We start from the raw sequence: 22,486 nt of genomic DNA on the forward strand, positions 1-22,486 counted from the left end.
ATGGAGATACCGATTTCTTTGCTTTCCACTTCCATTTGAGATCAACCAAACAGCTCCAGATCCTTGAGTGCTGTTGTTGACTATACAAAAGAGCAGACACGGAGATTTACCTTTCTTTCATGTCCCTGAAAATGTCTAGTTTTCTCACATAATCTGTGTTGTGGCTTAACATGTTATGGATCTATGTTATCATATGTTACACATCATATTATACCTTAGGTAATCTCCTTTAACTTAAAATCCACTCACTTCCTTAAGTTTGCGGTGGCCAGTGGTACACTGGGGGTGTAAGGAAGCTGAAGTTTTCAGACCTTCAGAGAAATTTTTGAAGAGGTATCAGCACCCAAGACCACAGATGTTCTTGCTTGATCTGTCCTCCTCTTTTTAAAGCCCAGTGATTGGATGAGATAAGGTGAAGCTCCTCCTTCTGCAGCCTTGCAGATGTTGCACATCTCCAGCCTCTTCAGCACTTAGCTTTATTCCAAACCTCTGTTTTCTGTTTGCATTGCCCTTTCCTTCCATAGTGAGAACGGCCTTCCAAGTAAATAATTATGAAGTAAAAGTTGAGTTTTGAGTAGCAGCTGAGTCTTAGTAAATTGCAGGAGATGAAAAATTAATTTCCACTGTTAGGCTTAATACTTGCAGACTTTAACTGTTATCTGGTTGCTGCCTTGTGCTGTAAGGAGAAGCTCTGTAAGCTCTAGAAAATGTTTTGATATATTATGTGCAAGTGTGGTTGGCTGATGATGTATTGGCTTCTCTATATCTCTTCATTCTGCATGAACTTAGCCCTGATAAGTAGCTTTGAGTACCATTATATGTTTTATGTATAGAAATACTATAGTATTTTTTTACAAAGTTCTTCCTTTGTTTGTTTCAGCAAAGCTTTTAGAACTTGCATAGAGTAGCTTGCAAAAAATATGTGAATTGGTTATGTTTGCCATGGATCCATGTATCTCTTTCAGCTACTGTTTATTTAATCTGTCTCTTTAGTTTTCAGAGTTGTAGACTTAATAGTTTATTGTATCAGTTTATTTGCATTATTTGATAGTGGTAAACATAAAAAAATTTATATATGTAAGTAATAGAATGTTCAAACTAATGCCAAAGTGCACATGTTATACCTGTAAAGAGAAATGATTTATGGTGAGAAGTGCTGGGGTTTGGGTGTTTCTTTTAATAAACCGAGTTACTGTAAAGTATAGGTTAGTTTGAACTCTTGGCTCTAAATACTTTAGTGTTAATTCTGATCCTAAGAAATTACCAAATGTTTCCCTAAGTGACTTTTACAATATCTGTCCTCCACAATAGACATACAGTAGCCATTCTTTACTGACAGTGCTTAACAGGTGAGAATGGCTGGTGAAATTTTTGAGTGGTTAGCTTGCTCTTATTGCTGCTACTGCTGCTGTATTGTTAAGATTACCTCTGAATAGTAATTAAAATATGCAGTGTACTTCAGGCAGTTCAGGTGTATCCATGCAATCTACAGTCTTGCTTTGTTGACTGCAGAATATAAACTTCCAGGAACTGGTCAGGTCAAAAGAGTGAACACACCTCAACAAAGGAAAAAAAGATCCACGTGTTAGTGTGGATGGTGCATGCATGGTTGTGATCTCTTTGGTTTTGATGATCATATATGAACTTAAAAGACATCAGGCAATGGTAAATCTTGCAGGCGAGTAGGACAGTAAAATTCTGATCCTGCCTTTATTACACACAGAAAGTCCTGCTGAACTGAATTAACATTAAATGTAGAGAGTCAAGGGCCCAGAAAAGACCACTTTGTACTATCAGTGGCTTTTTCTGACTGCATACTGTAGTAACTCGAAACTGATCTTGTAAGTGTGTAATTGACATTACTAAATGCTACATTTATACATTAATGTTTGAATATCTTTTCTGTGCCTTTATAGTGTGCTGTTTATATACTGCTTTCTTGAATGAGGCCTTTCTTGAACGAGATATAGACCTGGGTATGATTTGAGTAATTATGGTAGCTAAATAAGTTTGCCTTAAAGCACTACTATGTCATTTTCCATACTTGTTAATTTCCAAGTAAATACAATTCTTAATATTTCCATTTATTTTTCCCATAGGCCAGCAAACAAGTTAGAAATCTGGGAGGATTTAAAGATAATAAGTAAGTGGAAATGAAAGATTACATGTGCATAATTATTTAGTGTAGATTTATAATCTCTTTCACACCATTTAAAACAAACTTTACACTGGGTTGTTTCAGTAGATATGGAGACAGTGTGTAACACACAGAGCAAACCTCCTCTCTGTCCCTGCACCCCCAAAGGCTTTTCATGAAGGAACTTTTCTTAGCTCCATGGGTAGTTAGACGTTCAGAGACCAAAATGAAGAATTCTATTGGCCTTCCTGCTACTCTACTCAATAAAATTTTGTGAGACCTTTCTGTGTCATTACAATAAAATAAAACTAGTTTCAGAAATTCTATGCTGAATGTAGTGGAAATTTAATCAGAAATGTAGGTTAGCCTTTACATGGCCAGCAGTTCCCTCTTTTTGAGCCTGTTAGAGGGAACCACTGTAGCAGTGGTCATGAAGCCTTTGGATCATCTTACTTATTGGCTGATGGAAGCAGTGGAAGGGAAAAAAAAAGTAAACTCAGATAATTATGCAGTGAAATTCTACCATTACTTCTTTGCTTCCTTTTGGTTTTTCCTCCTTTTCATAACACCTTTACAGATCCTACGTTTGAATTGACTCTTTTCTTCCCTTCTGTTCTTCCCTGCTTTTCATACACACCCTCATTGCCTACTGGCTGGTAACTGATGCTCATTTTAATTTTCCTTCTTCATATCTTAGCTGCTCCTGTCTTAGGTAACTCTGACAAGCTGCAAGTTGTGTCTAGATTGCATGATGAGGGCTAATATATAAACTGTATTTCCTGGCCTAATGAAGAAAGATGATTTGACACTAAACATTTTCCTTCTGGAACAACTTGTGATTTTTATTTTCTCAGAAATAACTGTGTTAATGTTTTGTGTAACTTTGTGTAATGCATAAAGTGATATTAATGTAGGACTTTAAATGGGACACTTTAGCTGTAGATCCAGCACATTAGACTCGTGATTATCTTGGGTAGGTGTTGTGAAAACATGTTGTGAAAACGAGTGAGAGAAGTGTGACTGCATATTTAAAAGTAATCAGCACTTCTGAGTCTGGGGGAGCACTGTCTGCCCTTGGCTCACCCTTGTTTCCCTGTGTTGTGTTCCCAGGTTTCACCCGCAGCATTGTGGCCGTGTACAGCACCTGCATGCTGGTGGTTCTCCTGCGGGTGCAGCTGAACATCATTGGCGGCTACATCTACCTGGATAACGCCGCGCTCGGCAAGAACGGCACCGTGAGTGTCTTGCTTGGGGTCACAGGTAGCACTTGCGCTCCCTTGGAAGGAAAGGATTGTTTGGTGAGATGAGCAGGGCGTAGTTCAGGACTACTGCAATGAAAACAAGGCTCCTTACAAGAGTGGGGTACGTGGGAGCATGACTGGCAGTGCGATGTATTGATGTCCTTAATAGCATCTAAATTTGGATGATGTGGTGATACTGGTGCTTACCTGAATACCAGCAATATTGGAGAATGTGGAGAGCCTGGTTCAAGCATGGCTTAAAGAAAGAGGCCATGAAGGTGTTCAGCTAAGGGAAAAAGCAGCCTTTCCCAGGCTTGATCCTGTAAATAATTAGGTTCTCGGCCACCTTTTATATAAACAACAAGATTCTCAGACCGTTTCCTCAAAAACAGGCAATATTCTGTCCTTGGCTGCTGCGGGAACATATGGACGTACTGGGAACAGATATAAAGGTTTTGAGAACTTTTCATATCATGGTGAGAACACATATTGGTTTCAGTAAACTAACTTCAGGTATTGTAAACAAAAGGAGGAGCTGAAGTTTTCTCTACAGCCTATCGGGAGCTCAGATTTTGCAATATGCATGAAGTGAATTAACACTGTTATAAAAAGTGCCAGGTTGATCAATAAATCAGAGTCAGATGCTGAACCAACAAAGGTGGGTCACTCCCTTCACTTCAACAGGAGAATGCCTTTTGTCTGCATTTGTCTTGCCTGAAGAAGGCTGCTTTCTATCTAAATGCCAACATGAAATTATCTTTGCTTTTTTTTGGTGAAATGGTAATACTATGTGAATGATTCAAGATATGTAAGCAAATGTATATAATAATATTAGGTCTTCCTAGTACATACATTAATTTCACTACTTAAATTTTTCTGAGATTGAAGAAGAAAAATGTTGTCTTTGAAATTCTGACTGTTTGGTTTTGCTCCGAAAGATCATCTACATAAATGTCTGTTGGTGGGGTCAAGCAAGGTAGAAGAGCTGGTTTTTGTTGATATAGTGCATCACCAATTTTGTTGATATAGTGCTCAGTAAAAATAGATCACTCCCACAGTAAGCAAGTACCCATTGTAGAGAGTGGGACCTGCAATTTGCTGCGTGGCTCGTCTAAAAATAATGGATACAAGCTGATTAGTTCTCATCTGCCCACCTGTGATAGCTCCTGCTGAGAGTCAAGGAACAGCATGTCAGTGCAGGATGGAGAAGAGCTTTCAATAGGAAGGCCAGAGTTGACTGAGGTAGTGCTTCATTTTGTAAAACCTGAAAAAGCTGTTTTAGAAGGGCAGAATGAGTTTGAACTAGAAACATTTCCTCTCTGTTACTTTCTCATAGAGAAGTGGGTTGACAGGGCCAACTCTGAGGCATTCCATTGGACTGACTGGAGTCCTGTCTTGGTTTCTGAAAGCTTCTTTCTGTCAGATAAGCTTTCAATAGATTTCAGCATAAATAACTTGCTCCACTAGATTTAATTTCTGGGGTGGTGGAGAGTCTAGTTTCACTTGCAATGCAGGTTTTTAAGAGAGTTTCCTTTAGGTGAATGAAAAGTGAAAGATTTTTCTGTGCCACTGAAGATGGAAGAGAAGTCTGATGGGTTTGAAGAAAAGAATGCCAGAAGACTTATGACACATACAGGTGTTGATGGGTAGGAAGAGTCAGTACAAAGCTGAAGAGAGTGGGGCATTCTGTTTGCTGAAGAGTATTGCAAAGATTAAGGATATTATTTTTGAAATTATTTTTGCATTGTTCTCTACTGTTGGCATGTTACAGAACTGTTGGTTTTTTTCCCCCACAGACACCACTAGCACCCCCTGAAGTCCAGCAGCAATATTTATCAAGCATTCAGCACCTTTTAGGAGATGGTATGCTGCTTATTAAGAGCTAACTACACTTAGAAAATTCTGCCTTTTTTGGGGACTTGAACAATTAGAATAATTTTTACTTTCTTACTTCTAGGACTGACTGAGTTAATAACTATTGTTAAACAAGCTGTGCATAAAGTTTTTGGAAGGTAAGAGCCTGTATTACTTTGTGGTTAGCTTTTAAGTTTTATTGTGATGACTGTTCCCAAAATAAAGAGTTTTGTAAGAATTAGGGGGAAACGAAAGCAGGCATATTGACTTTTTCCAAACAATGTTTTTATTAGAGCAGGCTGTGTCTGCCAGTGCAAACCCACGTAGCTGATTGGAAATTTGTTACTTGTAAACATGTTATTGGTAGAAAGAGGAAGCAGCATTACTCATTTTTTCAATCAAAACTGTAGTCTTTTTCCTTTCCAGTATTTCCCTTAAGCAGACCCTGTCTCTTCTGGAACTGGAACAGAAACTTAAAGATATCAGGGAAGTAGTGGAACATAAAGATTCGGATCAGATTGCATCTTATTCTCCCTTATGTCATTATCTGATGCCAGATGAAGAAAACCCTTTGGCTAGCCAGGTACTTGATTCAGTTCCTTTCACCTTTTTTCGTTCTGCTTTTTTTGGGGAAGGAAGGGTACATAACAGTCCTCTAGTGCACCATGGCATCTGTGTCTTTAATAAATGGTGAAGCCTCTTCCGTCATAAATCAAATGTCCTTATCTCTTTAATCCAGGCACAGTTATATTTTCTTCAGATTTGATAGAAAACAAGTGTCACCCTCAGAATGTCAGCTTTGTGCTCAGAAATGCAGCTCAGTTACTGCCTTTAGGCTGTGAAAGAAACTGTGACACAGCTTAACTTAGCCCTGAGATAAATTGTGTCATCCACACTTGTGTACTGGCAATATTCATGGAGTGTTGGGGCTCTTGGCTGGTGCTCAAGAGAACGGTGTGCTGGACTCCTCTGGGCTGAAAAATGAACAGGAGTCAAGAGAAAAGTGTATCTAATCTCAGTTGCAACACTAATTTCTTGAATTTTGTGAAGGTGTTTGTCTCCATCCATACCACAGGCTGGAGAAAACTCCTTCTGCACTTGGTGTTACAGTGGTGTAATGAGGAAACCTGGACTTCAGCATGTGCCTACATGCACTTAATAACTTTATCTGATACGCAGGGATGATTTCAGTATTGAAGGTCAGAATTGGAAAAATTACTTCCTCAAACAATCTGGTATTTCCTGCTAGTATTGTTTTTAGTTAAAACCCTACAGTGACCATTTAAAACACAAATTATGAAGAATCTCATTTACAACAATAATTTCTTTTATATTTGACTTGTATATTCTACTTAATTCCACAGTACTCAGCTTTCCTATTTCTGCTCTTATGGTTGCTGATGGCACTTGCTAATGGTGTCTGTCTTTGGTTTTTCTAGGCCTGTGGACTCACAGAAAGAGACATTGCTACAATTAAATTATTGAATGAAACTAGAGATATGCTAGAAAGGTATAGAGAAATATGCTGTATTCACATTAAACTCCTCAAAACTATTGTTTATGTAAGACAATTGCTTCCTTACAAAAAGCTGGCAACTTTTCATTTGAGAAATGTGACCATTCTGCATTAAATTTTTCTATTTATCAGTTGTAGGCTGGGATTATTAAAATTTATGAGCTCTGAAACTTTTAAAGAAATTATGCTGTCTTAATGAGATACCCAGAATGTCCTTGGCAATCAGACCTGTTATCTCTTCCTTACCCACTCTGTAGTAATGTAGGAACAGAGGAGTACTTCTCTTCTGCTAAAGCAGGGTAAATTGAGAGTAATTGTATAGGATTTACTTGCTTTGATGAAGTGAACACCAGTTTTGGCTTATCGGAATTTATTTTTAATGCATGGCTTTGAGAGTGGTTGTATGTGCCCATTTACCAGAGAGCTGGTTAAAGTGAGGCTCCTATGATAAACACAGGATATGAGGGAATTGAGGCAAATGTCAAACTATTCTTACAGTTTGGCTACTAGGGATGTGGGGCACTTCACGGTTAAATCCCTTCTATGTTATTACTTAGTAAGAAATAGAAGTGAGAAATGCTTCAGGTTTATCTGGGTTTTAGTAATCTTAGGGCAGAGTTCAGGTTGTTGAGGGAGCTGGTGTTTCATGAGGTGGCAATGCTAGTGGCATTTGTCTGGCTCACACATCACCTGTGAGGGGAGGTACACCTATAGCACTGAACACTTGCACAGCTTTTTAGTTTGAAAAAATTTAAACCCAGGAATAAAACCTTTTTTCCTATTATTCTTTCTTCTCAGTCCAGACTTCAGTACAGTTTTGAGCACATGTTTAAATAGAGGATTCAGTCGGCTGCTGGACAATATGGCAGAATTTTTTAGACCTACTGAAAAGGACCTTTCTCAAAACAGCTCTGTAAATAGGTAAATATTTTCTTTTGTTGTAGTTCTCATGTCAGTAATGCTTTGGCTTCATAGTGAATTCCAAAAGGGCTCTTGATTTTCCTGCCTTCTTGGAGTTCTTGTGCTGGAAATATTGTTCTGCTTCTTACTCTTCAAAGATCACTGGGTTCTCCTCACTTTGGCCAAGTAGGCAGCTAGGAGGATTCATGTTTCCTCCCACCCATGAAATCACTAGAATTAGGTGACATTCTTTCCCACCATTACTTGCACACCTAAAAGTAGAGATCAGATGACCTGTGCCCACCTCTTGCCTGGCTACAGGCAGGCTGTCTTTTGGGCTGGGGAGGATTCTCCTTGTGCTGGTGACTCCTGATAGATGTGCCCAGTGAGGCTGGGAGAAGGAGAGCCCTCCCTCCCTCCCTCCCCTTTGGAGCTCCAAGCCCCCCAGCTTCCATCAGTTCCTGTGGCTCCCAAGGAAGGAGGGTGGGCAGTGCTCTGATCATCCAGTAACAGGGAGCCAAAGCTGCCATGGAGCTTTAGGTTTCACTGGTATGCAGATAAAATGCAGTAACATGTAGGATTTTCTACATCCTCCTAGAAGAATGTCTAAAAATAGCTTTTAATCTGAAGCTAACTTGAGTTTTAAGCAGTGTGGTGAGAGCATTACAAATTCAAAAGCTGAGTTCAAATCCTTGAAATAATCTTTCCCAAATATTAAAATTAAAACCTGGAATGATAACTGGGTTTATGTATGTTTATTGTAGTAACTTGGCTTTCAGAAAGTTATGTTTTAATTTAAATATATACTATTTACATCACTTAAAATACCCCAAAGTGTGTAGTTTGGCTATCTGCCTAAGTCTAGTTTAGTTTGAAATAATGTGAAATTGTAGACAGGCACTTCCATGAACTGGACATGAACTACTTACATACATGCAAAGACTCTGACTAAACCATAATACTCTTGCATGAGAAGCAAGTGTGAAACTGTAATAGGAATGTGGACTGGAATTGAAATGGTACTTCTCTATATTAAAGGAAAACCTTGCTATGGAGAAAAATCCCTTCATCCATACATTTTAGTTTGCAGTCTTTCAATTCTTACTTTTTAAGTGTAATTACTTAGAATTATATAATCACTGTTTAGTGGCTTCATCTGTGTCTGAGCAGGTATTTTTTGTTCTTTCCTAGTCTTTCCAGTGTCAGTCTTCCTTTAGCCAAGATAATTCCAATAATAAATGGACAGATCCATTCAGTATGCAGTGAAACACCCAGTCACTTTGTCCAGGTAAGAATCTGCCTTATTTACAGTATCCCAAGTAAAATCTTGAAATTAATGTTGTGTATTTCTTCTTAATAATTGTTCCATTTCAGTGACTTAAACAAATAAATTGAAAACAGTTGCCATAACAAACTTTTTGTCAATTTGTATCTTCCAAAAATACACTGTTTTTTATAACTTTCTTCTGCTAAACTGCACAGAAGCACAGACTTCTGGCCTTGGTTCTACTTGCAGGTCTGCTCCTAAAGCAAGAAGTTTGAGTTGTGCCTATGGGAGTGCCAGGTGCTTTTCTTAGGAATTCTGTACTGCAGTACAGGCAGAATAGTGGGGAATGTGTTTGATTAAGGAAGTTTATTTTATTCATTTCTTCCAGGACCTGTTGATGATGGAACAAGTGAAAGATTTTGCTGCTAATGTTTATGAAGCTTTTAGTACCCCTCAGCAACTAGAGAAATGACCTGCACATTTTTACAAATGGATGGTGTATTTCTAACAAATCCCTGGTGACTACTGATGAGACTTGGGTTAATTTTATAATGGTGTAGGAGTGGCAGACCAGCAGAAAGAGCACTCTGAGGAAAGTGGGAGTGAGCCCACATTTTCTTCTAACTGAATTACACTTCACCCATTAAAAATATTCTTGTTGAAAGAAACATGGTAAATGAAAACTTTTCTATTTAAAAAGTGGTTAAACTCTTCTGTAATTCATTGGATTATTTTTTATTGCATCTAAAAGGCATCTGGTGGCAGTATTACAGCAAGTTACTAAAAACCCATTTTTTTGCCTGGGGTATGTAAGTTTGGGGAAGAACTAATGATAGTGATCTAAGAATAGCACCGAGCAGCAGAATGAAGTAATGCTTTTTTCTTCTTCTTCCCCCAGATTTTTCTTTCTATAAAGTAAATCTTTTTTCCCTTAACTTTACAAATCTTGTTCCAAAGTGTCTCATTCTTCAGAAAGCCTTTGCCAATGGATGCATGTTCCCCTTGAACAAGCTGGGGGTCTGCTCTCTCTGTTACTTAATACTAAAGGAATGTGGTTTTTTAGACATACTCTTGTTTATGCTGTTCAAACAGCTACACTGTACACATTACCTTGTAAATATTTTATCTTAATTTGTATTAATTTTGAACCCAATTGTCTGTATTGTAATAAAATATTTTAATGTACAATTTGTGTGTGTATTAACATTATTAGGAAAGAGAATAACCTGACTGGCCAATCAACTCAAAATCCTGGCAGAGTTGAAAGAATAAATTTAACTTATACAGTACTTAATTTGCACTCACAAACATTACTCAGGGAAAATAAATCTTCAGTCTCTACATTGAAACAGAAATAATTCATGCTTTTTGTTGTCCTTTATCTCCTCCTCTTTGCAAGTTTCACCTTGTATGTCTATCCCTACAAATCATGACACATGATGAGTTTGGAAATTTTTCAAGTTGGATGCAGTCTACTCTCTGCTTAAAATGTTGTCTCTTTGCCAGAGTTCACGATCCTTAGCAACTCCTGATTATTTCTCTTTTTCAAGAGTTAGTCACTGAAGTATATATTTTGTTTAATAGTCCACGGAAGGCACCTGGTAACTGTGTATAAACAAAGGGTGTAAACAAGAGACAAGTTTTACCCATGTAAAATCATACAAAATATCAAAAACCCAACCCTCTCCCAGTTCACCTGTGTCCCAATAATGGATGGAGTTACTCAAGAATAGGAACATGTACAATTAATGACTTCCATGCTGAGAAATTATGATGTATGCATTTATGATTAATTTCTAACCCTTACAGGCCTGTTCTTGCAGACATTACCCTATTCAGCTGAAACTGCCAGCTACTACTAGCTAAACACACCTGGAAAAAGAATATTTTTTCTCTAAAACGGTCAGATTTTACTGTGCACTTTTGTGGAAGGTAAATTTCTTGCATTAAAGAGGGTGTACAACTGAGTTATGTGCATTTGAACACCAGCTTGAGCTTTATTCCTTCTTTGTCTCTGAAAGTCTAGTGCCTGTTTCCCCCCACCTCATTCTTCATGTATCTTGGTCAGAAACTGACTAAACCAAGTGTAGAGGTAGCTGCTTAATATTTCACACAAGTTCAGAGAAGCAAACTGTGTTCAGAGGATCAATTATCTAGTGCTAGACTTCGTGAGGTTTGTTCCATTCCATCCTTTCATAACAGCCCACCTCTCATAGAAAAAGTGAATTTATTGGTCTCTCTCGGTCAATCAAGTTTAAAACCAGTGATAAGAAAGAGCAAAGCATCAGCACTCCCTGCTAGCCAGGGCTCCAGCAGAGTATGGCTCAGTCTACATCAGTCAGTTGTAAGGTCCAGCCCCACTGACATGGCATTTGCTGAGGAGTCAATTGAGGTAGAGCAATAACCATTCCCTTTTCTCCCAGGGCAACCCATTTCAGCAGTTCCCTGTATCCAGCCAGCTTCACCTAAAATAGAAACACACACTATAGTTAGAACAGTGCCTTCTCAAAGTACATATAAGTGCAATATTGACAAAGTAATTATTGATCCATAGCTACCTTACTCACCAAGTATCCTAAAAATGCCACTTACTTACCAAATGAGGGATAATTATTAAAGGTAATGGGAAAACATTTGCAAGTAGATATGCAAGTAAAAAAGCTACTCATGTTGGGTCTTGAGAAGGACGTAGGGCTGTATGATGTGAATAGATATCTTTTGGAAGCATTTGGAGTAGGATTTAGGTCTAAGCAGAAATCTAGCAGCTACAGTACAGAGCTTTGCATTCCCTGTTTCCACACTGCCTGCTTCCCATGGTAATACTTGTAGTCTTGAAAGAGCATGACTGTTTCTTACAGAGGGCAGCCAGGTATCTCAGAGAAAGCTGATCTGAGGAACTAAAAACCACAAATAGGTTGATGCTGTCACTTACACCAGCTGGTGACCTGCTGGAGTGGTTGCAGACCAGTCTCTCTCTGCTGAGGAGTAGTAGTTTCTAGTGCACATAGAGTCTACCTGCCCCCCTAAATTTCCAGAGGCATCTCCATCACTTCTGAAATTACTCTCTCTTCCCTATCACAGAGCTGTCTTGGCACCAATCAGACTACTTTCATATGGAACTAGACCAGAAGGGGCAGTCCAGAAACACTCCTAATGCATTTCAGCAGCTAATGGACATGCAGTGCATGAGACCAGAGCAGAGCTAAACCAAAGTGAATCTCCCTTAAATGCACAGAGTTGATACCAACTTCTGCTTCCATTGGATTACTTGCTACTTGCCAGTGTAGGTGTGGCATCACTGTCCTCATCTTCTGACCTCCACTTGGTGTAAGATGCAAATCCAGGGTAACACTGATTGCTCTTCAGCCTCCCTGGGCAACAAAAACCTCTGTGTACATCTCCTTCCTGCAAGGCTTTGACTTCAAAAGCTGCACCACTACAGCAACTCCAGTATCACCAAAGTCATGAGGACAGCTGCTTCTAAAGAAAAGCCATCTTTATGCTGAGTTAGGAGTCTACACAGGAAAGAGGAGGGGTGGCCCAGTTTTTTTCCCCTGCTCCTTGGCCTCTTTGTGATTCTTAGTTTGCAAGCTAAAACATATCCCAGCAACATCTCAGTCTAAGAAACATCCCACTGAGAGGACTATGACAAGGAGGTCCCAGAAAGAAAACAAACATTTGGCTGGATCTCTTCCAAAGTACTCTGTCCTAAGAGCTATGCATTCCCAAAGATGTCAGAAGCTAATAAATGAGATGGAACATGGCACATCCTAGAAGGAGGGGAGGGGTGTGTGTGTGTGCACTCTCTTTTACCTGTGTTTTTCCAGGCTTAGCCCGTGGCTCACCAAGTTCCAGAATCCCAGAGACTGGCCAGTTAAGGAAAATAGCATTGACTTTCCCTTCTTTAGGGGTGAAAGTGTACCTGGTTGGAAATGGGGACCAAAAAGGCATGTCAGCTTTTCCCTGGAAATCTTTAGAAGTGATACATAAGAGTGCTTTCAAGACTCTGGAAAAATGGATTAGAAAGGTCAGGATTTATTACTTTTCACACACATAACCACCTGGCCCTTTAATAATGTGCTGTTCCTCAAAAATTTGTTTCAACATAGTAGAGGTAATGAAAACTATTAAAGAACTGAATTCAGAGGTGAACATCTGTTGTAACTTTAGCACACTGTATCAACTCAGCCATAGGAAGGAAGGAGATACTTGCAGGATGGGGAATCATTAACAGCTAACTGTAGGTTATATTCAGAAAGACATGGTAACTCCCATCTATACACTAACATGCAGACTAAAAGAATTTAAAAATAGTATGGGCAAAAGAGTTTCCACTTTGCATAGCTAGTTTTTAAAAATACTATTTTCATCACTATACCATTGGAAATCTTGTGGCATACCCCTGAAACATTCCTCCCTCCTTCCTGTTTAGTTACAGTTTTTTATTGCTCTTGAAAGGGATTTTACTTAACAGTCAACACTTGAGCATCTCCAGGCTAAAGCCAGATGGCCAAATCTTGCTGGGAATGGGAATAAAAACATACACTGAGACAAGAGGGCTAAGACCAAAACCCTGATGGATCATGAAGATGTTAGAGAAGCTGCAAGTAACAAGGGCAGAGGGGAGGCCAGAGACTGACTGTAATTTAGCAACCAAATAATTGCTGTTATCTTCCCCCTTTCTAAACACCAAGTGACATTGAGCATTCCTTTGTTCAGATAAACACTTCATAACAATCTTGTATTTCCAGATTTTTTTTTCATTTCTGTTGCCCACTAGAAGCAAACAGAATTACCTAATAGATTAGCCTACACCAAGAAGCAAAAGATGACCATAGGAATGCTTGCAGCTTTTCTTTCAGCCTCAGCATCATCCCAAAACCAGTCTCTACCTACAGCTTTATACAACATTTTAGATGCAGTTGCTTACACTAACAAAGGCATTAATTCCTTCACCACATACAAACTAAGATGGTGATTTCTGTAGCATCAAGTCCTTAGGGATTTCAAAGCTTCACATAACATTGGTGCTGCTTTCCAGAGCCTGCATTTAGCTCAGTAGACTTACCAGACTCCAGGTGTGACAGTGTCGTTCTGTGCTCTCCACGGCTTTGTTCCATAGATGGCCTCTCCATTGACCCCCAGCCAAGAGCCCACCTGCCTCAGGCGCTCCTCAAACACAGTAGCGATGCGACCGTCGTGGGTGGGCCCGATATTCATCAGGAGGTTTCCTCCACAAGACACTGTTTCTGCAAGTTGCTGAAGTGTTTTTAAACACACAGAGCACATGGTTATGAGTAATGAAATCACATATTTGCTTTCTAAAGTCTGCTGTACTGCTTCAGAATGATAAGCCACATGAGTTATGCTAATGCTGCAAGCTGAGACTTAGGGGTTCATCCCAAAAGTTAAAACAAAATTTAAGCTCTCATAAAACAAAGCTCTACTGTCAATTTTTACATCCAAAACCAGCCCCAAATACCTTCTTGCACCAATATGTCTGCCTGAATCTAGATTAGAATCAGATCCTGCAACTCTTTATCATTTCAACTTCTGCAAGAATGTATTGAGGGTTTTACTAATAGGACAGATGACTTCTCTGCACCAGAGTAGAATAAGGTAAATAGCTGCTACTTCATCTTTATTGAATCTTAGAAAAGCAACTTCGTCCTTCCTCCTGTTTGACGCTTTATAGAAACATCTGTAAAACACAGGGAAGCCTCCTACAAAGCCTACAAAATTTGTGTTTACATCCACACTGCCCTCCAGAGATCATGGACTGAGATGCATAAGTCTGAGAAACAGATGGCTGTACACATGCTGCTGAATTAATTCAAACCTTCTGCCTCTGAAAAGAGGTAACGTCAATTTCAAATTGTCTTTTGTGAGGACCCACTAGAAACAGCAACAATATTAAGCAACAGTAACAATCTTTCCCTTACCACCTGAAGTTTGCAACTGAATGCATTATTCTGGAAGACAGATCAGTCTTCCTTTCATTCAGTTTTCCTAAGATTCAGATCTTTTTTAATACCTCAGCCTCGTAAGAGAATCAATGTTTTAACAACATCAGCAGTCTGCTTTTGGTAGTGTTTATCTGTATGTTCTGTAAGGAAAGTTTCTCTCTACAAAGTAAAACTACTGCTGAGTCATAAACTGTTTCTATCTGTAGAAAGGGGAAAAGATGTAGCCTTCCAGCAGGAGTTCCTAGACAGGTGCTGTGAAACTGCAAAGATGCAAAGGGGAAAAGATGTAGCCTTCCAGTAGGAGTTCCTAAACAGGACCTGTGAAACTGAAACTGTTTGCTTCCCATCAGCTTGCCTATGCAATTACCCAAGAAATTTAGTTGGAAAGGTAATGATGAGACTGTCCGGAGCAGTCCTTGGCCAGTTAGTCACAGGGAAAACAGCTTACAAGAAACTGAATTTCTACTAGAAATTCATTCTATGGAAACAACTAAGAGAAAGGTTAAGAATTACATGGGTTTTCCATCCTGCCAGCGTTAAGGCTGGAAATTAACAAAATTATTTATTGTTTCATGGATTCACTATTGACTTTAAATCATCTTCTCCATAAAAATAGATACACAATGGATATGTTAAATAGCACAATGTAACAATCAGGAGAGAGAACGGGGAGCGGCAGCAGCTGCTGTGGCCCCGTACCTTGACCAAGTCCTCGATGGGGAGATAATCCCGCAGCCGCGCGTCCCGGCGGTAGCCCCAGGAGCCGCGGTCGATGGTCATGCAGTTCTCCCACTTGCGGGGCAGGAGGCGCCCGGGGTTGTAGCGGTCGCTGCACGTGTAGAAGCCGCCATGGGCACAGATGCTGCCCGCGCCCCAGCGGTCATTGGTCACCACTGTGTCCCGCACCGGGCTGGGAACAGAGCAGTTTTATTATTTTTATTCCGTGAAACGCGGTCACAGCCAGTGTGATCCCTTCCCACACACATCATTCCCAGGAACTAACATTTTGGATGACTTCTGTACTATTAATTTATTACAATAAGATTAAGTGCAACGTCAGGAATTCTATTCTCATGCTTTGCTAATAAAAGGTCCAGATCAGAATTTCTTAGGGAAATAAGTTCCAGACTAACAGGAGCTCTGCCAGAAATCCCTCTGCACTTCATATCCGCTGCCAGATGTTCAGCCTGTGATGACAACGATGTGCCCATATTCTCAAATTGTCCTGCTATCCTGTGTTTCTGCGCAACAGCAAATACTTAGGGAAGAGTGTGATTAAGCAGAATAGCCAACACCATTTTAAATTATTAATTTACAAATGTGTTTAAAAAATACAAAACAGTCTTTTTCTAATGCCAGCTTTGATAGTTCTAGGAAAGATCTGGATACTGTATTTCAGGAGAGTTAATATTTTTTAAAGTCCTTTTAAGCAGAAGTAGCAGGTTCCAAAAAACAAACAGAAAATGAAACAAACTAGACACAGCAGAATTTCAGATAAGGAGCTAAAGCAGCATCATTTTGTACCTGTCATTATACAGCCAAGCCAAGAAACCAGTGCTGTTCCAGTAAGTATCTGGAGCATTTCCATCCCCATCAGACCAAATTATTTCTGGCTGGTACTTGGTCACAAGTTCATAGAGTTCTGGTAATGATTTGCTGGTGGGAAACTTGCTTGTGTTAAAGGCATTGGTGGCATCCTCAAGGAAGAGAGGATTGAACCATTCAAACAGGGAATGGTATAACCCAAAATGCAAGTCAGTCCTGTTTCTAACAGATGTTGCTAGTTCAGCAACAAGATCTCGCTTTGGTCCCACGTCAACAGCATTCCAGTTCCAAGAATATTTGGATCCCCACAAAGTAAAGCCTAAAAAGAGAAAAATCAGAGGATAAGAAAGAAAAGAAGAAGCGAGGACATTACAGTTCTTTCTGGAAAGTGGTTGGAAGTGTTGCAAAAAATAAAATAATAAAAATTATATCTGTAACAATATTGTTGTTATGGTATAAGGTGTGCCTATAACCTGTTTATGCACAAAAAAGGTAGTAGTTTTAATATCAGAACACCGTGTATTTTTATATGTATGCATATACATTTATATTTTCCAGTTCTGTACTGCTTAGGATAATTATTCCTTCTCTTTAATTATTCAATCTATTCATATGTGCAAATTAAATGAACTAGATGACTTTTAAGGCCCCTTCCAACACAATGCATTTTCTAACTCTACAACTCTGAAATTACCCAAAAATACAGCAGCTTTTGAGGCATCTACATCAAATGTGAGCTGTAAATACACAATCAGCAAGTGAAAGATAGAATTATTTCTCAGCTGCAGAATGCCCAAGCTATCATTTGCATTCAAAGACTGTTCTCTTTTCTGTTTCCATCTTATGCAAATGTTCACTTTTTGTTTGCCTTGATATTTATAACAGCTCAATCAGCTACTCTGTACATGTATGAGGAGAGAGCAAAAACTCCTGAAACAGCTGTTAAAACATCAAGATTAAATCTCAGAAGGGATTTGACCTTTCAGACATCCATCAGTCCAGCACAACCACCTACAAGTACTACTGCACTGCAGACTCAGACCACTGCCAGAGGAGCTCCCCTCTCACCTTCTAACCCCTTTATAATCACTGTCTAATCAATCTTGTGCTATTTCTGTGAACTGGATACATGCAATTGTATGGATTAAACAACTTAAAACTTAAAAATTCATGCACAAGGCTATTGGACAGACTAAATGAATCCTGGGTTTTTTGAAGTCACTGGGAATTTCACCACAAGTGAAATTCAAGATCAGAATTATGTGTGTCAGAGCTGAGATTAAAATTGACACTTCACAAGTTGCCAGCCTTGAACCCACATCTCAAAAAGATGAACAACATTCATTAGATGTATTGTAGAATATCTTAATATTTTATACTTTCTTTGCTAGTGTAGTTCCTTCCAGAAGCCTTCTTTTTCTTTACTTTTCTCTGCAAAGTACATTACAATTACAATGCTAAAAAAAATAGTGCCTGAAAAGCTACAGAACTGGTTCAAGGTTTTGGCTTCTGTTCACTACATCAGGAAGAGCTATACCTTCCTAAATCTGAAGTTTGACTCCTGCAACATGTTCCTAAATTCCTTGGAGAAACCAAGGGAGTTTGCTAACTGCCTGCTCACAGCAGCTCTCCAAATATTAAACAATGCAGAATTCACTTTTATGGTTCCTTCAGCAATAAACTGCACAGAAACAAAAAATAAACTGTGGCCACTGCAGGAAGCTCAGCTGCCACCACCACTTCAGGCTGTCTTACCTACAGCAAGAGAACAGTGGCACAATCTCCTGCTCCTCCATGGCCACAGCTTTTGTGTAAAGGTCAGGAAAACACCTGCACATCTCTTGGGGGATTTTTGTTTCCTCTTTGGCTGTGGTGGGGCAGGTAAGCCTGCCTGGCTTTCTCTGTCTCTTAGAAGGTAAAAAAGTCACGTGTTTTTTACATCTGTTGACAGAAATACAGCAATTACTAACATTCACAAAGCTTCCACTTACCCTCATGATGTTTTGAAGTTAAGACAACGTATTTTGCACCTGAAGCCTTCAGAATATCTGCCCACTGGTTGGGATCAAAGAATTCTGCTGTAAACAGAGGACCAAAATCTTCATAGCTGAAGCCAGGTGGGTAATTTGCATCCATAAATTTCACATAGGGCTCTCTCTTTTCCTTCTGCCAGTACCACCTACAAAATACAGAACAAAGCATGTCTGCTGATGTATTTTTTGGCAAAGAAAAGAGAATTTAAATGATCAGCTCCTATTCAACACTGAGAGGTAGAGGCATTAGAGGTACATGACACAGGTGATAAGATGAAATTGTTCCAGAAGAGTATTGATTAGCAAAGATTTCATTTTTTCTATCTTATTTGTCCATGTTCTACATCTTTGTACTCCACTTTGGAAAGGTCTCAGAATTTCATTTGAAGCAATGAAAAAAGCAGCTACACTTTGAGAATGGAAAAATTACAGTGCTGGTCAATACCCAAATCTCAAAACTGTACTAGACACCACGGACAGTTTGTGTAAGCAGCTCAGGTGACAAGAGAAATGCATTTTTCCTGGACTTGCATGTCTCACCTCCTCAAGTCTCACACCTCAGCCATCAGGCATCTCTGCTCTGCCCCCAACATTGCAATCTCTGCCACCCACAAATATGGGTTTCACCACCTTTACCTCTCTGACAGTCCCAAGCCCTCTACACAACCACAGCTGAGTGACCCAAGGTCCCCAGCCCCAGGGCCAGAAAGCTGAGACCAGGTCACTGCAGGCTCTGCACACCTGAGGCCTGCAAGCAAAGCCACCCTGCCAGAAGAAGACACGTCCTCCATCCAAAACCTGCCCCTGCACACCACACACTCACAAATGCACCTCTGTCACCTTTCTATCAATGAAACCAAGCAGCAAAAATCCTCTTGTCAAATTTAGACTTACATGAAAATAGATTGGAAAGTGAAGGAATAAAACAGGCCAGAATTTGAAAGTTTGAAATTTCTCTCTCCCATCCTGAGCTGGACTCTGACCTCAGTTCTCTGAGATCACAGTGTGAATATTGTTATAACCTTCCCAAAAACACTTCAGCATAAACCAACACAATCTCTGGCAGCCAACAGGGGAAAAAAACTTAGAAGAAAGAGGCTGAGACAGCTTTCCTCATTGAAAGAGCCAGGGGCAGAGGAAATAACAATAAAGCAAAACAAATTTTTAAAAATAAAAACAAAAAACCCTCTGATTTCAAAGTATGTAATTTCTTAAATTAAAAAGTAACAACCTTGCTTCTCTCCCATAGTCACATGGTTTGCTAACATGAACACTTCCATGCTGACAGGATTAGATTCTAGAAACATCCTGACCAAGGCTGGGGAGCACTGAGGGAAGGCACACAGGATGGGTGATAACAGTTTGTGACCTTCCATTTGATGCTGCTAATGCAGGACCTCAGTCATCTGACTGCACAAGCTGTCAGAAGGCCCTGAAGCAGCTCTGTCGTGGGATAGGAGAATACAGGAATATAAAAAACAATTCGAGTTTTGGGGTCAAAAACCAAATGCTCCATCCTGAGCCTGTACACCACTATCAGAGTACAGCACTCTGAGTGAGGCTTGAACCCGAGCCTAGTTCTGTCCCAGCTCTCTAAAAGTAATTTATTAGTAAATGTAGTTTGCATTTAAAACCTGCTGAAACACTTGACCCTAATTCTGAAAAGAACAGGTGTCAGAAACCATTGGTTTGATTAGATACATGTTGGTTTGTTTTGCAAATATAGTAATTAAGGTTTGCCACAGCTCTGCCATAAAGCTACCCTTATCTTCATATTGTAAATAATAATGTGTGTCACTTGCAGTCTCGCAGGAAGTACCTGGTAGAGCATGGAAAGGTGAAGGAAAAACATGCTTACAGCTAAGGGGCTTGAACCTGTGAACACTCATGGTACACAGATTTCATCGAGCCTCTGAACTAAAGTTATCTGAAGGATCAGAGTTTTAGGTTGTCTTAAGTGCAAAGCACTCTTAAATAATAGTAATAACGGTAAAAAAAAAAAAAAAGAAAAGAGAGAAGAAAAGCATCAGCAGCACAGAATATGCACACAAGAACACAGCAAGGCTGCTTGCCAGGTAAGGGTAGCGATGGGCTCTGCGCTCCCCACAGAGCTCCAGCAGGTGCACAAGGCCGCTCCAGGGGCTGGCAGATCCCAAAGGAATCTGTCCCCACAAGGGAGACCCCCTTCACCCATCCCTTCATGGTGGTCCTGGAGACGGCACTTTCACTCACCCCACCAACCACCTCTCCCCAGCACTGTTGTGCTGCAAGGCCCTTCTCTCAGCTCTACCAGCTCTCTGCTTGATTTAGTCACTTCAGCCTGGGTATTCGGGACTTTTGGGGCTGGGCAGACAGGTGCTCAGACACACCAGAAGCACCTCCAACTCCCCTTCCTCTGCAAACTGCGCCATGGAGTCCGTGACTCGGGTGGGCACGGAGTTCTTCCCACACACCTGAGCTCCAGGGTCAGCCTGCAGAGGGGCTCCAACCCAAACCTCCGCTGTCCGGGGGGCCACCACACCATCCCCGCCTGCCCCGAGCGCTGCTTCCCAAGCAGAGCCCTGGGCCCGCCGGCACGGCCCGTCCGCCGCGGCGGTTCCGGTGCGACCGGAGCGCTCTGGCTGCAGCTCACCAGAACCACTCGCTGCCGAAGCTTGGCACCGAGAACACGCCCCAATGGATGAAGACGCCGAACTTCGCCTCGTCAAACCAGGCGGGCAGCGGCCGGGCGTCCAGCGAGCCCCAGGTGGGCTGGTAGCGGGGCCGGGCCTGCGGCAGCCCGGGCAGCCCCAGCAGCAGCAGCAGCAGCAGCGCGGCGCCCCCGCCCGGGCCCGACATGGCGGCGGCGGGACCGGAGCTCGCGGCGGTTCTCGGCCGGGCCGGGCCGGGCTGGGGAAGGGAAGGGGAAAGAAGCGGGACACGGGCAGGGCGGGCCCCGCGGCCCCTTCGCTCCTCCCCCGGCCCGCCCGCCGCCCGGGGGCTCTTCCCCATCGGAGCCGCTCCATCTGACTGCTCGAGCACAAACTACCCCCTGGATTTTAGGGATTTAAAGAAATTGAAGTAACTGGCTGATCCCTCGGCCGACATCCCGCCGTGCTTTCCCCCGCCCCGCTGGCTCCTCCCCCCAGAGCGGCCTGACGGTGTCCCCTGGATCTGCGGCCGGAGCCGGGCCGGGCCTTGGATCTGCGGCCGCTCCGCTCCGGCGGTGGCCTCGGCACCTGCTGGGTCTGCCCTTCCCGCCTGCTTCCGAGCACAGGCTCAGCTTCCCCCGTCCTCCCAAGAAGGACACGGTGTAACATCACTCTGCAGCTCCTTCCAGCCGACTTCTACGTGGAGGCTTCCCGTGCAGAGAGGTGGCCCAAAGCCTGTCAAGGAAACATTTCTCTCTTCCATCATTAGCATGGCCTGTGCGGAAGCTGCCTCGGTTCAGTAGATGGCACTTGGCGTTTGTGCTGCAGATCACAGGTAGCAGGCACATACTTTAAAAGATACATCTTCCATCAATTTGTTGCCCACCCTGGTGCTTCTCCGGTCTTTCCTGATGCCCGAATTTTGAAGTTTTACTTCACCCCCAGATGCCGTGGGATAGACTTTGTGAAATAATTCTGTTTAATCAGCAAATACTAACTTTTCATAATCAGCACCACAAATAGAAATTTCTTTGGCAATCTCATCAGAACAGTCAAAAATGAATGAAATTAATTCAGGCAACTGAATTAATCTCTCTCCAACTGAGAAGGACATATACTTTACTGCTGTTCTATGGAAGTAGAGCTTCAGTTTCCAGAGCCATTAACCACAGCTGTTACATCTAATTTAAAAAATATTTAAATGGCTGTGGAAACAAGATGTACATGATTTTGTAACTTTTTCATTTCTATACCTTGATTAAGATAATAAGTTACAGGCAGATAAAAACCATTGTGATTTCCAGCGCACTATTCTTTCTGACTGTTCACATTACTCTGATTTACTGAAGCACTTTGATATTACAACAGGAGCCTCTTCATATCTCTTTTACATTCAC

At 41.1% G+C, this 22,486-nt stretch overlaps 2 protein-coding genes across 2 annotated transcripts in view; one reads left to right on the forward strand and one right to left on the reverse strand.

The window, feature by feature from the left end:
* Positions 1-10,103, forward strand: part of PEX3 (peroxisomal biogenesis factor 3) — a 21,030-nt gene extending 10,927 nt beyond the window's left edge. Inside the window, exons 4-12 of the mRNA XM_074537666.1 lie at positions 2,100-2,143; positions 3,248-3,372; positions 5,175-5,241; positions 5,336-5,390; positions 5,659-5,815; positions 6,672-6,742; positions 7,547-7,669; positions 8,840-8,936; positions 9,304-10,103. Of these exons, the coding sequence (XP_074393767.1) occupies positions 2,100-2,143; positions 3,248-3,372; positions 5,175-5,241; positions 5,336-5,390; positions 5,659-5,815; positions 6,672-6,742; positions 7,547-7,669; positions 8,840-8,936; positions 9,304-9,387 (823 nt within the window). The 3' untranslated portion in view covers positions 9,388-10,103. The remainder of the gene's footprint in view (positions 1-2,099; positions 2,144-3,247; positions 3,373-5,174; positions 5,242-5,335; positions 5,391-5,658; positions 5,816-6,671; positions 6,743-7,546; positions 7,670-8,839; positions 8,937-9,303) is intronic.
* Positions 5,661-21,569, reverse strand: FUCA2 (alpha-L-fucosidase 2). The gene is made up of 7 exons (XM_005490254.3): positions 21,092-21,569; positions 18,418-18,605; positions 16,406-16,745; positions 15,581-15,791; positions 13,984-14,174; positions 12,729-12,837; positions 5,661-11,380 (listed from the first exon to the last, which is right to left on the reverse strand). Exons 1-7 carry the CDS (start codon positions 21,448-21,450, stop codon positions 11,240-11,242), a joined length of 1,539 nt encoding a protein of 512 aa, XP_005490311.2. The 5' UTR covers positions 21,451-21,569; the 3' UTR covers positions 5,661-11,239.
* Positions 21,570-22,486: the final 917 nt, after the last annotated feature.

The sequence above is a fragment of the Zonotrichia albicollis genome, chromosome 3 (assembly GCF_047830755.1).
Source record: "Zonotrichia albicollis isolate bZonAlb1 chromosome 3, bZonAlb1.hap1, whole genome shotgun sequence".
Lineage (NCBI taxonomy): Eukaryota > Metazoa > Chordata > Aves > Passeriformes > Passerellidae > Zonotrichia > Zonotrichia albicollis.

Excerpts from the sequence above, each read along its gene's own strand:
- FUCA2 (XM_005490254.3), bottom strand. The coding sequence starts at position 21,450 with ATGGGGAAGAGCCCCCGGGCGGCGGGCGGGCCGGGGGAGGAGCGAAGG. Across the intron at positions 16,746-18,417 it reads AACTTCAAAACATCATGAGG|GCTTTACTTTGTGGGGATCC; the intron begins GTAAGTGGAAGC and ends TTCTCTTTTTAG. Across the intron at positions 15,792-16,405 it reads GCTTGGCTGTATAATGACAG|CCCGGTGCGGGACACAGTGG; the intron begins GTACAAAATGAT and ends CTCTGTTCCCAG.